At 33.5% G+C, this 16,224-nt stretch overlaps 1 protein-coding gene and 1 long non-coding RNA gene across 3 annotated transcripts in view; one reads left to right on the forward strand and one right to left on the reverse strand.

Annotated features, from left to right (window-relative positions):
• The window catches only part of LOC109535424 (carbonic anhydrase 2), a 31,449-nt gene that overhangs the window by 11,681 nt on the left and 3,544 nt on the right, over positions 1–16,224 (forward strand). For both annotated transcript variants that reach the window (XM_019901337.2, XM_019901336.1), the window contains exons 2-5: positions 7,911–7,976; positions 12,011–12,181; positions 14,674–14,815; positions 15,056–15,255. In XM_019901337.2, coding sequence (XP_019756896.2) covers positions 7,911–7,976; positions 12,011–12,181; positions 14,674–14,815; positions 15,056–15,255 — 579 coding nt within the window. The remainder of the gene's footprint in view (positions 1–7,910; positions 7,977–12,010; positions 12,182–14,673; positions 14,816–15,055; positions 15,256–16,224) is intronic.
• On the reverse strand, positions 5,866–7,884 carry LOC109535426. The gene is made up of 2 exons (XR_002171717.2): positions 6,400–7,884; positions 5,866–6,026 (listed from the first exon to the last, which is right to left on the reverse strand). It is a non-coding gene; the product is annotated as an uncharacterized LOC109535426 (long non-coding RNA).

Raw genomic sequence — 16,224 nt, forward strand, 5'->3', positions numbered from 1 at the left:
TAGATCATGATGTTCTGTTAGAATCGCTGAAAACTGTTTTCCAAAATTCGCAGCGGGTAGTGTACAGCATCGATTTCTGTGGAACCCAGTAGCTGACAAAACTTTCACATTTTTACGAATAACGCGGAAATCGTAAATTTTTCAGGTAAAACGTTTGACACAAACTTAACTTAAATTTTGACGACAAATCTGAAAATGAATGAAAAAAGGGGCGATTCCATTTAAAAAACCAAAGTTGGTAACTACCACACATTTATGATACACCCCGTATATTGGAAAGTAATTTTAAAATGTGGACCTTTTAAACATGAAAAACTTTCGTAGGACGTATTTTCTTGTAAAGTTCATATTTACTGAGATATCGCACTTTGACGCACTAATGAGCAACCCTGTATATAGAGGTTGTCCGAAAATTAACACGCTTGCTACAACCTGAAGAACTAAATAAAATAACTGACATTATTGATATCGCTATTCCCAAGTGGATAGTAAAACTTATTTACTCCACTCTGCAAAAAAAACTCAGCTGAAACTTCAATAAAACTGAAAGTTTCATAGATGCAAATTTCAACAAATTTCTGTCGTTTGCACGTGATTCATTCAGTCAGTCTGGGCTTTAAACCGTAAATAAAGTCCAAACTACCACTTGTAAAACTTGAAGCATTTATCACAGTAAATTGCACGAACCATTAAAGTATGCCTATAAATATGTTGATGAATAACGGATTATTCATAAATCACGACTTTCGTGAGTAAAATTGTGACGGTTTGTGCCAGACAAACAAGATTTGTCGTGTATGTGGAGCAAACACGTTCGGAAAATAGGTCTGACTGAAAAATATTATCTCTCAGAAGCGTCCCAGATTCCCAAATTAAGTGTTTTTTTTTTCAAAATTAAACATGAAGAATGAATATATGCATTATTTTATGTTCGCATTCAATTCTCAATTAAGCATCGATTTTTAAATAAACTGCTTTAGACCAAGCAATCTTTTACTTGACTGGAAACCCAGTAGTTTAACAGTAAACAACTTGTATAAATAAATAAATTGTTGTTCACTGCTGGTGGTTATTTTATATAGCGACACCTGTTGAGTTGAGGTTTTTCCCATTTTTTGTGGCTTAATGCTAATTAGCTTTTTTTAAATCAGTATGGATATATTTATATTTAGATTTTTTTGTATTTTTGCGCTGGAAAAACCTAATTTTAACCGCTATAGAATGGGAAAATGTAATTTTTCGGGGAAGCGAGCTGTACCCGCACTAAAGGTAAACATTGATATAAAGTGGAACTTTTTACCGAAGACGCACTGCAATGATCCCAAGCCATCGAAGATATATTCGAATGAATTTCATTCGGGTTCAAATCAATCATCCGCCTAAATCTTCACATTCCTTTAATGTGAATTGTGCAACTACTGACGAATTTCTTAATAATCAGTCAATCTGTTCGGTTTAATGAACCGACACCTTGAGCGCATTAGTTACACTTGGAAAAAATGAACTTCTCTGAGAAAATTACCCGCATTGTTGTTCTAAGATTGCTGGTAGATAAGTGCAATAAGAGTCGTATTTCATGTGGATCACTGAAATCTGTTCGCCTTTTTACGGTGACCTTAAGCTGATAGTCTTTGGAACAATAATGCGATAATGTTCATTGTTATATAACTTTGCTCTCCAAAATTTTCCATCGTCCTTTCGCTGTTGTTTTCTGGTTTGTATGTTTGATTTGATCTTATTACCAAATATCTGCTGCATATTTAATTTGTTCATCTTCTGCTTGGCAAAGTTTTGGAAATGTTTTCTGTTTGAACATAAAATCGTTAACCCTAAAAACACAACTGATTACCTTGAAAGGGAAATAAATTAAATATAATGTATTTGACTATTTTTCTACCAAATTGGACTTAACGACGTTTAAAGATGCTAGTCATCCAAAGCCTAAAGCCCGACCACAAACTAAAGATAATCTCAGCTCAAATTGCTCATTAAAGCTAATTGCTACGTTCAAAATACTTTTTTCAGATCTATTACCGATTCCCGGGGAAAAATACAAAATTCTAATAACTTTAACGAGCCTGAGCAAACAGGATGTTTAGGTTTATTATGTTTTATTCGCACGTAATTTAAAGTATTAAGCATTTGGCGCGTTCCGTAGTCAATAAGCATTAACTCAATATTTGTTAGACTTCCCTTAGTTTCACGTAACCAATGCGTAAAATTTGACGCTTTTTGATTGCATTTTAATGTAATTTATCAAGCTTTGCTTAGCAGCAATTATAAAGTCAATTTATTGCTTGCGTTTAGTCGTAAATTTGTTCTTTCCACAGTTTGACAAATATTTATCGGGCAAAAATGTAATTCGATCTCTTGTTAACTGAGTTTTACTCGTTGTTTCATTTCAAGTTTAACATTCTTTTGAATAGCACATTAACTGCTACTGACTAATCTTGAGACCCACATTTACTAAGCTGGAAATAATCAGGAATTGGGGCGATATTTATGAAACTTAGTCCAGTGTCGTATAAATAATTTAAAAAAATTAAGTCGCTACTTGCATTCGTTTGAATGATGTAAATTTTTAAAGGAGAGAGTTCACTTGAGTAAACGCACCCAATGTTGAACTGATATTCACTAATTTTGAGACCGACTTTTACTAAGCTGGCAAAAATCCGAATTCTGAGCGATTTTTGCAAAACTTGTCACACCTTTAGCCTCAAATGTTTTCTAAGGATGCTAAAAATTTCAAGTTGCTACTTGGTTTAGTTTGCAAGGTTCGAATTTTTAAACAAAAAGCGGCGTTGTGTAAAAAACCAGCGATTTTGAGGCCGATATTTACGAAGCTCGAAAATATCAGAACTCTGGGCGATTTTTTCAAAACTTTCAGAATATTTCAAGTCGAACGTTTCTTAAAGATGGCAAGAATTTTAATTCCTTTCTTACTTTGGGCTAGAAAATGCGAATTTTGAAAAGGAGAGCGCCGTTTAGGATACACTTCCAATATTGGACTGATTTTGACTATATTGGGGATTTTTTTGGAAGATAGACACAATGAAATCTCTTTACTTTTTTTACCAAACAGTCAGCATATTTAAAGTACAATATTTGCGTTACTTGCTTTCCAGTGAAAACTCAAAAGTTTTAAAGTGGAGAGCGGGCTTGAAGAAACATCCATTAAGCACTGATATTGACTACTCTAGAGACCAACATTTACTAAGCTGGAATTGTACATACTTTCTTGACTGTGTTTCAATTCCAAATCAAAATCAATTCCTGGGCTTCAGTCATTTATTGTCTATTTATCAATTAAAATACGTTTCGGTGTTGCATAAATGCCAAAGCTTAAAGTAGCAACAACGCTACACATAGAAACTGATGATGGTGGAAAACACCGAAACGTATTTTAATTGATAAATAGACAATAAATGACTAAGCTGGAATGGAAATAATCAGGAATTGGGGCGATTTTTATGAAACTTCCAGTCTCTTTAGACTAGTATTTTCTAAAGACCGACAAAATTTCAGGTTGCTACTTGCATTTATTTCAAAGACTTCAATTTTTAAAAGAAAAAATGCGCTTCTGTAAAAAGGTCTATTTCAGGGCTCGAAAAAATTAGTACTCGAGGAGATTTTTACCGAACTTTCTGCGTATTTACAGAAGAATGTGTTTTAAAGATGGAAAACATTTTGCTGCCTATTTTCTTTTCCAAGATGCAAATTTTGATTGGGGAAAGCACCGTTGAGGAAACATCATTTATTAAGGTTTCCCGCATTTACCCGCATTACCTCACAAAGGTCATCATTCTGGGCAATTTTTATGAAACCCTCAGTATCTCTAGAATAAAGTTTTTTCTCAAAGAGGTATTAATGTCAGTTTAAAAGACAAAGCCCAATTTAATAAGGAAACATAATTTGAACCGACATTTATAAATCTTGAAAAAATCAGAACTTTGGGTCATTTTCACCAAACGTTCGGCAGATTTAGTCTAATGTCTTCTAGAAACGGTAGAAATTTCAAGTCGCTACTGTAAATTTGTGAAGAAAATAGTGCATTTGAATAAACACACCCAATGTTGAACTGATTTTTACTAATTTTGAGACCGACTTTTATTAAGCTGGCAAAAATCCGAATTGTGAGCGATCTTTGCAAAACTTTTCGCACCTTTAGACTCAACTGTTTTCTAATCATGCTCAAAATTTCAAGGTGCTACTTGCTTTAATTTGCAAGATTCGAATTTTTCGAAATCGAAGAAAAAAGCGCCGTTAAATAAAAATCCACCTATTTTGAGGCCGATATTTACGAAGCTCGAAAATATCACAACTCTGGGCAATTTTTTTCCAAACTTTCAGAATGTTTGGAGTCGAACGTTTTCTAAAGAATTTCAAGTGTCTTCTTACTTTGCGCTAGAAAATGCGAATATTGGAAAGGAGAGCGCCGTTTAGGATAAACTTTCATTATTGGACTGATATTGAATAATTTGGGGATTTTTTTCCAAGGCGGACACAATCAGATTTCTTGGCGTTTTTTTACCAAACATTCAGCATATTTAAAGTCCACTATTTGCGTTACTTGCTGTCCTGTGAAGGATGAAGAGTTTTAAAGTAGAAAACGGAGTTGAGGAAACATCCATTAATGCACTGATATTGACTGCTCTTGAGACCGACATTTACTAAGCTGGAAATAATCAGGAATTGGGGCGATTTTTATGAAACTTCCAGTATCTTTAGAGACCAGTGTTGTCCAAAGACCGAAAAAGTTTCCACTTGCTACTTCCGTTCATTGCAAACATTGAAATTTTTTAACGGAAAAGCGTAGTTCTGTAAAGCTATACATTTGGAGACCGATAATTACAGGACTCGAAAAAATTTGTAGTAGAGAAAAAAAGTAGAGAGCGCACTTGATGTTGAACCGATATTTATTTAGTTGGAGACGCACTTTTACTAAGCTGGCAAAAATCCGATTTCAGAGAGATTTTTATAAATCTTTTAGTACTTTTAGAGCCAAATGTTTTCTAAGGGTAGTAATAATTTCAAGTTGCTACCTGCTTTTATTTGAATGCTCAAGAAAAAGGCGCAGTTGAGTTACTGACATCCATTTTGAGGCCGATATTTACGAAGCTCGAAAATATCAGAACTCAAAAATCTTTACTCGCTTGTTACTTCGCTTTAGGAAATGCAAATTTTAAAATGGAGAGCGCCGTTGAGAAAACGGCTATTATTGCATTTATATCGACTAATTTTAGGGCTCTCATTTACTACGCTGGGCACAATCAGAATTCTGGGTCATTTATATGGAACTTTCAGAATCTTTAGAGTCAAGTGTAAGTTAAACATGCAAAAAATTCAAGTAGCTGCTGGCATTTATTTGAAAAATTTGCATTTTAAAGGAGAAAGTGCAGTTGACTTTTGAGACCGATAATTACGACGCTTCAAAAATCAGAACTTTTGATGATTTGTACTAAATTCCATATTTAGAATATATTTTCATATCTTTGTTAAATATGGTAAAAAATGTAAGTTGCCGCGTGCCTTCCTTTAGAAGATGCGAGTTTCTAAAGCGGAGAACGCACTTGAGGTAAGCCACCCATTATTGGACTGATATTGACTAATCTTGAGACCCGCATTTACTAAGCTGAAAAAATCAAGCTTTCAGACCATTTTGATGAAACTTTTGTCACCTTTAGAATCAAGTGTTTTCTAAGGATGGTTAAAATTTCAACTCGCTACTGGCCTTAGTCAGGAAGGAAGGAAGATTTGACTTTTTATTGCATAATGGCTGTTATTGACTCATGGTTAGGATTTAAAAAATCGTCGAAAGAGGCCCAATCTTCATGTTATTTCAGTTTAAAACGCAAATAAAGGGACTAATTAATAAATATGTTTATTGTAAATAACCGTTGTGTTGGCAGTAAACACTAAGTTTTACTATTGGTTATTAACTACTATAGGAACTTTGCTGGAAACATAAATATGCTGTGGTTTCATTCTTCATTGGGTTGATTAATTGATGTTTGAAGCACTGAACCCTGAAACAAAAAATGCTAATTAGTTGAATCAAGAGAAGAACAGGGCCATAACAAAGACAAAATAAGCGTAAAAATGTCCACAAAAACAAGACCAGAGGATGGTGAAAAACCAAATTGACTAAATTTACATTGAAGATGAAATGTTAAAAAATGTATGCTTCAATCATCATCAATTCAGATGATGGTTTGGGCACAATCTAAGCATCGCAAGAATTAATATTAAATTAAGAAATATTACTGATGTTCTTAATTGAGAAAAACTCTTTTAAACGGATAGTCCATTGGAGATGACGATGGCACGTGCAGAAAAGAATGTAATCTCCATCATTTTATATTATGAAAAACAACCGGATTCTCTTGTTTTTTTACTTACCAACAGCAAACTTAGACGGTAAGTGTTGTATGGATACAGTTCAAAAAACTTGTGGCACGTCCTGCAATTGTGAATACCACACTTGATTATTGGGTGTGTGTTGGAAACGTGTCTCTGATACGTGCCGTAGAGTCTTTGGATAAGCGATATGGTAAGAATCTGCCACTCCAATTTTATCCTCATTGTGCAAACCCTGACAATCGATAGTTGCAAGTAAAAACTTCTAAACACTCCCGGTTTATCGTATAACTTTGCGGCCTTTAGTGAACCTTCTTGACTATTCCTCAACTAAAGAAGTTGACTCTGCTATGAAAATTGCTAAACTGAAGATCTTCACTGTGGCTTTCTGTCCATCCAGCTTTGCCTATCCCCCTTAAATCTTATTTAACTCTCAACACCACTATGCAACATTTTAAAGAAATTTTCACAGCTCCCGAGTGCACAAAGAACCCGAAGTGTTAAGTGGCATCAACACAGCGTTCAATAGACAAAAAGTACCTAAATCAAAAGCATATCTGGAAACCTCAGTTGGTACCACCTCTCACAGATATAAACATAAACAAAAAATTGTATCTTTACGGGTAAAAGACAATCGGTTCTTGCACCTTTCAATGTCGCACAGATATGTTAACAACTGACCCTTCTCTGTGGAGGTCTTTGATTTGTGGACAATCCAGATGAAGAAAATATAATAAAATGTCGACAAAAGCTTTAGCTATCACAAGATTTTCTTGTAACCGTTGTATTCAAGTCGAAAACTGATCTATTAGTTCCAGCAAAGATTCCAACTTCCTACTTGTTGTTTCATTAAATCAATTTTAATTAAACTAAAATACCAGTATATAATTATTGGAATATAAATAATTTACAAACGACCGAATAAAGCTGCAGCTGAAATGACGCTCCTTACTTGGTGCGCCCCCTAATAATATGCGTTGGTCAAGGTTGGAACCATTCAATTTAAAGAGCGATGTTGCCAATAGTTCTGATTTTGTTGCAGAACTGCAGAAACTGCAGTGTTTTGGCTATACATTCATTCACTGGTATGCTTTAAATGCGATTTTTTTCATCCATCCCTCAGGTGTAGCCTAATTTAAGGTCCCGAATATGAACCGAAACCGCTTTTCAACCCCATGAAATCGACCCAAAGTTACAAAAGCCCCAATTCTATTATGGTAGGTCATTTGCAAATATGCGAGCTTTGCATTGTACCCACTTTCTCTCATCGTTCCCATTGTATGTACAAGTCAACGACATCCGTAGGGGAGAGCACATGTAAACCATGCTTCCAAATCGGAAATCACTGTTTATGTTCATGCCCGGTTTTCTGATTGGAGTTTGTAGCAGTACCACTGTTTGGAGCCTTAACGACTGCGCGTGTGTATTTCAATCACTTGGTTCCACTGGTACTAAAGTAAATTTTCAGTGCGATTGAATCACTGTCTTAGTTCGAGTTTGACGCGAAAAATCGCTGCTTAAAACCATCAAGATGACCGGTTCTGATGTTACAGGTACCACCAAAAGCAAATGCGTTTGCGACGACGGCAATGAGGAACCCAGCTCTTCTCAGCTTGTAGGTAAGTAACTATCCGCTTTGAAGCTCGAAACGATTGTCTCTAAACAGGTTCTAAGTTGGTACATTTTTGGCCTTTTTTTCTACCAACCTTGACTCAACAAGGTTTTTGTTAAGTTGGTCAATGGTACCATGTTGGTACGTTCACACATGCCGGGTCAACGCTGGAAAGTCCGAGCCTTGTTTGTTTACTCGAAGTTATCCGAATGTTAAGACCCCGTTTTTTATATAATTTTTGTTTACATTGTTGCATTTTTCGAAACCGGTTTTATTTGAGTCACAACGGTTCACTTTAAGCTGGTTTAAAGTTTGGGTTTTCATATCGTTTTCTGAATTGATTTTTTTAGTAAACATTTTGTTTTCATACTTGCTTTTTCCGTCTTTACACTTTTTTTCTAGAAATGTATTTAATTTTCTATTTCTCGTGGTTCTCCCTGCGGTTTTTTGTCCACGTTTAATTTGATTTGCTGATATTGTTAATATCAATTTTTTTTGCGCTTCTAGAGCTTTCTGGTCTTATTTTAGAATTGCATCAACTTTCTTGTTCATTTTATTGTGGCATAATATATGAGTTATTTTTCACTCGTGCTCTCCACAATTTTTTACTGGTTTATTGCGTAGTCACATCATTTTTACTATACTTTGGACATTTGCTTGCTTTAATATTTTTGTCGTAATTGTAATTTTAACATCAGCCTGTTTATGAACGCTTTTCTGAAAATTTTTAGTATACTTTTAATTTTTCTAGAAATTTTATTTTAAATGATCTGTAATAAAATAGGCTCTAAAACAATTCATTATTTTGTTCGGTGTTTCATTGTTTCAACTACCTAACTTTTGTTAAAACTTGGTTAAAATTGTTTTTCCTGTCGCTTTTGTTTTCGTTGTTGTCTTTGATATTCTTCGTTTATTTTTCTAGTATTGATCTCGAATTTAATTTTTTGTTTGAGGGAAAAAGTCTTGTGATCTTTTAGCGCTTACTAAATTAGTAACTTTGGTTTAGTTATTTCTTTATTTTCATTTTTAAGTCTAGGGATTATTTGCTCCCGCTGTCCTGTCGTCGATTTTCTAAGTTGCTCTTTCTAACCCATCTCTCGAGTTTCATTTTCTCCTCGCTTTATAATTGTTTATTTTTTAGCTTTTTACTACACCTGTTCACATTCATTCACGCCCAAATTTGCAGTATTTTGATTTTACTCCGTGTTCCTGTTTGTTTTGCTTTCTGTTCAGTAACACTTTTCTGTTTTTTTCTTTCGATTTTCGATAGAATTGTTGTTGTTCTGTGTTGATTTTTAATTTGCCAAAAAATGTTTTCTGTTGTATTTCTAGGTGCTTATACTGTATAATTTAAATAATTAACTTAATATCAGCATTTGCTTTGCTGGCAATTTTTTGTGTGCTTCTTTCTCTCTATTTGCTACTTATTTGTATGTCTGTTTTTTATGATAAATAATTTATCGTAAATTTGGGCTTAAAACAATTCAGTATTTTGTTTGATGTTTGTTTCATTGCTATTTTCGTCAAAACATTTATATTTGACCACATTTTTCAACTGCTTAATTTTACTTGCAGCCTTCTTATGTTAGCTTTGCTCTCTCATTTCGGTTGATTCTCTTCTTAAATCTGGGCAATTACTTTTATTGTTGTTTTTTCTCATTTGTTACCTTTGCTTTTTTTGGTTTACCTTTCTAGCACCGGTTTCGAATTTAAATTTCTGTTTGAGGCCAAAAAGTCTTGTGATTTTTTTGCGTCTAGTAAATTATTTACTTCGGTTTAGTTATTCCTCTATTTTCATTTTTAATTCGTCTGATTATTTGCTCTCACCCTCCTGTCGTCGGTTTTCTCACTTACTCTTGGCTCTTCTCTTTAGCTTAATTTTCCTTTAACTACACATGTTTTGTTCTGGTCTTCACTTCATTCACATCCAAATTTGCAGTATATTTATTTTGCTTCACGCTCCTGTTTCTTTCCTTTATTGTTCAACAACACTTTTCAATTTAAAATAGAATTTATTTTGATCTGTGTTGATTTTCAATTTGCCAAGAAATTGTTATCTGTTGTATTTGTAGTTGCTTTTGCTATGTAATTTTAGTGTTTTTAAGAAGCACGAGCTTTATACATACATTTTCTGTGCATACTCTTGTCTTCTACTCATTGTTTAATTCGATTAATTTTCGCACCTTTATATCTTGTATATTTTATATTTTCAACTGTTTAATATAATTTCTAGTTTTTCTACATTATTAATTTAGTTAATTATCTTTGAACTTTCGAGCAATTGGTTTTCTGTCGCTTCGGCTTTGTTGTTCCCTTTGCTTTTTTTGTATCTTTTTGAAGTAAAACTGTCTTATGATCTCTTCGCGTTTTCTAACTTATTTACTTCGTTTTAGCTTATGACCCCATTTATTCTCATTTTTAATCCGTGTGATTATTTACTTTTACTTTCCTGTCGTTGAATTTCTAAATTTATTTTGCAAGCACAACATTACTTTTATTTTGCTTATGTTCTAGTTTCCTTTCTTCGCTTTGAATTAAATTTTGTAATCTTTCTCTGTCGCTTTTGAAGGTAGAATCATTTTTATTCTGTGTTGATTTTTTGTTTGCCAAGATATTATATTTCCTATTTTCACAATGGTTCACTTTCAGTTGGTTTTAAGTTTGGGTTTTCATATCGTTTTCTGAGTTCATTTTTTTCGTAAACATTTTGTTTTCATATTTGATTATTGATTTTACTTTACTGTTATTAAATATTTTTCGCTCTTTTATACCGTGTATATTTTACATTTTCAACTGTTTAATATCCTTTCTAGTTTTCTTTCATTATTAATTTAGTTAATTCTCTTTGAACTTTCGAGCAATTGTTTTCATGTCGCTTCGGCTTTGTTGTTGCCTTTGCTTTTTTGGTGTCTTTTTGAAGTAAAACTGTCTTATGATCTCCTTGTCTTGTTTCCTTTCTTTGTTTTCAAATTCATTTTTTAAATCTTTCTTTGTTCTGTTGATTTTTTGGTTGCCAAGAAGTTAGATTTCCTATTTTCTGTTATATTTCTAGTTGTTTCTTGCGATAGTTTAAGTTTTGTTAAGAAGCAAGCTTTATAGATGGATTTTCTTTTGGTGTCAAAAATAGTAACAAAAAAATAAATAAATCACAATAATCAAAATTAAGTTACTTCATTAAAAACGGACAAAATTGGCTAAAAATGTCCAGAGCGGTAACATTTTTTAAGTGATTAAAACTCAAACTTTGAATAATGCAATTAATATAAAAATATAACAAAAATATTCTAAATTCTTCATTGTTCTGAACTGTTAGAGGATTTTAAAAATATTCTTGTTGGCTTTGTTTAGTCAATGTTACCTTTATTTTTTGCTACAGTTATCCGAGTTTAATCTTACTAAGTTGACTTGCCCTTTCGCAAAAAATCGTATTTGGCAAATGTATACTTGCCTCAATTATATATACAGGGTGAAATTGTCATCCTAATAATTATATATCCGCGAGAACATTCGTTGCGTTTTCGAGGTGATTTTCGATGAAGTAAAGAATCAATTTACGTGGAAGAAATTAATTTTTCTAAATTACTTTCTAATTTCTCATGCATTTTCTTGCCACATCAAAAGCTTAATTAATATCCGTAAAATCGTTTAATTAGTATGAAATATAATGGTGATCCTTTCCACATGTCGCACATCATTTAGCAATAATTATGTTATAATCCAATAATGTTCAGATAAAGCATTAATAGACTTGTTGCTTTTTGTTTGCTTGAAAGCAGCAATCTGAGTGGTTTTTATGGTTGTGGTTCCAGAACCATTAGTCATTAGTTTGAAAGTCATATTTGAGGTCTATAAATTCCATGATGTTTAATTCGTCTTCTAATAATTCCTCTTTTTTTATTTCTGCGTCCAGCATAATTTGCTTTAAACTGTTGAAGTATTTTTAATGTTCTGTTCGCTTATCAAGCGCTTCCCGATTAGAATGTCTGTGGAATTTCTTAATTATCGCACTAGACTAATGGCTTTTAAACAATTATTTTCTAGAGGATCATGAGGCCCATGTGCTGGTAGCCGAATGGAGATTGCATAAATTCCAGTCGCCTATAGAGCTTAGCCATGACGAGAGTATCAGTCATGACCATTTCGACCCATTGGAATTTCACGGGCATTGGGACAAAACTGGGGAGGCCACTTTCGAAAATACCGGAAAAACTGGTAAGCAGTGGTTTTCTCTAAATCAATCCTAGAACTTTTCCATGACTGCGTCCAAAATCAGTTACATCATCTGAAATTGTCGTTCAAATTAGCACTTTGCAACAGGTTTGGAACTCGTTCAAGCTGGAAAGGTGCTAAAACGAGTCGGCCTAAAACCAATAAAAGCCGTGTTAACATTAACTGATAAATTTGCAAAAAAATGCAAAAACAGTCGCGCTTTCCAGTGCTAATTGTTGCACGGAATATTTAATATTTCGACTATTGTTTAATGCCACCTTGTTAATAAGTCAACAAATATGACACATTCAGTGCAGAATCAACAATATTTTAAACGTCTCAATTAGCGCTTAAAGCTCGCAAACGGATGAGACAACGTGGATGATAAACACAACCAAAACTGAATAATTCATTAAATATTTTCCTGATATGCACATAAGTGGATTACCGTCTGTCTAGCCACTTATTTAAGCATTTATATGTGAACCAAGTGCCGATGGAAAAATTACAAACCGAACAGAATTTAAATTCGATTTATATACAGGGTGTTGCAAATGTAATATTAAAAAAATATTTATTCTAAATGGAAACTGTTATTACTATTATTCTCAATAGTTCTTTAGTGCTTTAGGTTTTATTGCATAATAATTTATCATACTGACTTATAGACACATAGAAAGTTCAAAGACAAAAGTTTAGACAAATTTCATCGTGATTTTTATGTTGGCAGAGCTCTACATTATACAGGGTGATTCAGGTTTTAATCAGGAAAATGGAAAAGGAGATACAACTTACGAAAATATGTAGACGCGTCAATGTAAACATATACAAACTGTATCTTTTGAGTGTTGAAGTTGTAAAATTTTTTTGCTTAAAATCTTGCATTTAGTACAGCATCTTCTATGTTATTTGCAAAATGTGGCAACATTTTTTTTGTCTTCAAGCTAGTTTTATTACAAATAACAAAAACTGTCAAAGATTTCGAAAAATTGCGAGAGACGGAAAATCGACCTAATTAAAAGGAAATTAAACAAAATTATCGCTGCTCCTCAGTAGCGCACCACCAAAAAAGTTCGAGGGTTAAACGGGAAAATGACCTCAAAGAAATGTCATCCTATATATTTTTACAGTCGTTTGTCACCTTTATAGATATAAGCCTTAAAGCGTGATCTACAGTAGATATTTAAAATAAATACATGAGAAACTACAGAAATAAGAGCGAAAAAACAACAAATACAACAAGTTTGTATTAACCGAATAAACTTGCAATAACACGTTTATAATAAAAAAGTATTTTATAGTATACAGTTTTTTAATAAAAGAGACTCAATTGAATAAGGAATTAAAATACATGGCTGTAAAAAATGGATCACACTGTATATTTTTACAGCTACAATAGAAAATTGCAATAAATATCTGAAAACCTGCAGCAATTAGAGTAAAAAACACAATAAATTTGGATTACAATGAGCTTAAAACGTTTATGGTAGTCAAAGTGCCAGTAAAAGCTGTTATACGTAGTGCACCCTGTAAATAAAATCCTGCATTTAATGTAAATTTTCAAACATACAAGCGCGAAGAGAAAATTTTAAATTGATCCAAACTCGAAACCTAAATAGACTGGCCTTTTTTAGAGGTTTAAAAAGCTCTATAGAAAAGGTTCTAATGATAATTCAGATCTTTCCGGTCGTTTTACGTTTCATCAATTCGTAAACTTCGACAGTTGTTTAAAAGTTGACTTTTTGCTTCTTAACTTCTTAGAGGTTAAGAAAAAGTAAGAAGAAGTTTTTAGAGGTTAAGAATTGTGCGTCAAACTTTAAAAACTTTAAAAGGAAAAGACAGACGTAACGATGCTTTATCAAAAAAGTTCTAATGATTATTCAGATATTTTCAGCCGTTTGCGTGTTATGAGCTGGTGAACTTCAACGGCCCATTAAAAGTCGACAGTTTTGCTCCTAACTTTTTAGAGGTTAGAAATTTTGCTTCAAACCGCTGGACTTGGAATGGAAAAGTCAGTTTTAAAGACGCTCTATCAGAAAGTGTCTAATGATTGTTCAGATTTTTCCAGCCGTTTGCGTGTTTTGAACTCGTCAATTTTGACGGCTGTTTAAAAGTTGACTTTTTGCTCCTAACTTTTTAGAGGTTAAGAATTTTACTTAAAACCGCGAATGTAAAAGACAGTTTTAAAGACGCTCTATTGGAAAATGTCTAATGATTGTTCAGATATTTCCAGTCGTGCGCGTGTTCTGAACCCGTAAACTTTGACGGTTGTTTAAAAGTTGATTTTATGCTTCCAACTTTTGAGAGGTTAAGAAATATTTCGAGCCGCTTGCGTGTTAGGAACTCCTGAACTTTGACGGTTGATTAAAAGTTGAGTTTAAACGAATTTTACACTTTTTTTCTTTTACAATCATCTGATTCTTCATCAAGTTTCCAAGTTGTCCAAATACATATTAATTAAATTACTAACTATGAAATTTGTATTTAATTTTCAGCCGTAATTCGCTTCCAACGTAAAGAACTTCCGTATCTGTTTGGAGGGCCGCTTCATAACGACGTTTACCTCTTCGAGCAACTCCATTTCCACTGGAGCGACAACGACAATGAGGGATGTGAGCACATTTTCGAGGGCAAAGCGTAAGTGTTAATTGTGCAAAAAATCCTCAATTTTCCATGTTTAAAATTTGCAAATCAATCAGGCTAATGAAACTAATTACCGGGAAAACACAAAAGGGAATTACGGTTTATTGGTTTTCGAATGGCAATGAAACAGCACCATAAATAGCGAATCGATCGATATCAAGGTGAACGGAGTTTTGCGGCTAAACTGGTTCCAAGTGCGTACAATTGGCAATTTTCCATTATTCCTGCCTGTAGGTATTCTATGGAGGTGCATGCTGTGCACTACAACAAGAAGTACAATACATTCAAAGAGGCAGTGGACAAGCCGGATGGTTTGGCTGTTATCGGGTTCTTCTTGGAAGCCACTGATAATGACGATAATCCCTGCTTCAAAAAATTAACTGCTGCAGTCCAGAACATCATCAAAGTTAACACGTCGACCACGGTAGCACCAGGTGAGTTTTTACATTTTGGATTAGGAATTTTTCGCTGCTACAAACTTCCAAGCCTGAAGAAGATAAAAATGTAACACTTTCTGGAATTTTGAAAAAAATTGGAATTTGCACCCAGTTTTGCAGGCTGTAAAATGAAAATTAGAAAGTATCAACACAGCCGGCAAAAAATATGAAATTTTGCTTATGCATAAACAAGGGCCCATTTTATGTCTCACGAAGAACTTGAGTCTGATTAAAGAACTCTGGAATTTTTTAAAGAGATTCAATTTTTTTTTTCAAATTGCCCCCAGTTTTACAGGTCTTTACATAAAAATTGCACACTCCTAAACCTGAAAAGGCAGAGTTTTGATATTTTGTCCGTGCAAAGGCCCAGCAACTGGCCCAGAGAAAACTAGTCTGGATTAGAATTAAACCGGATTTTTGCGCAGTTTGGAAAATCCATCCTCAAACTGCAACAACCTTTGCAAGCTTTCTTCTGCAAACTTCCGAACTATTCAGAGCTTTGAAGCTTTGCCCATGCATCAGCACGCACCCAGTATATTTATTTTGAACTTAAATCAAGCTTCAAATAATAGTTGAAAAAGTTTAGTTGGAATTTGTGAAAATGTTCCAATTTGCCTCTCAAATAGCTCCCGCTTCTACAGACTTGCAAATAAAAATTCTATACTTTGAAAACCACCGACCAAAAAAGTTTTAAATTGCATGTGCTTAAAACAAGGTCCATTATATATTGCAGAATAAACTACAGTGCGATTAGAACTTTCTGAAATAAAAAAAAAATCGAATTTCCCTCTTAAATGCTCCCACTTTTGCAGGCTGTAAAATAAAAATTCTAAATTTTCAAAACCAGCACACAAAGAAGTTTTAAATTTTGACTATGCATAAACATGTTATGTCGCAGAAGAAGCGACAGTCAGAGCTTTGAGCAATTTGTGAAAAATGTTCGAATTTGTCTGAAATTACATTTAG

This window comes from Dendroctonus ponderosae, unplaced genomic scaffold (genome assembly GCF_020466585.1).
Source record: "Dendroctonus ponderosae isolate FM_Combo_2020 unplaced genomic scaffold, Dpon_F_20191213v2 Dpon_F_20191213_1, whole genome shotgun sequence".
In the NCBI taxonomy this organism is placed as follows: Eukaryota; Metazoa; Arthropoda; class Insecta; order Coleoptera; family Curculionidae; genus Dendroctonus; species Dendroctonus ponderosae.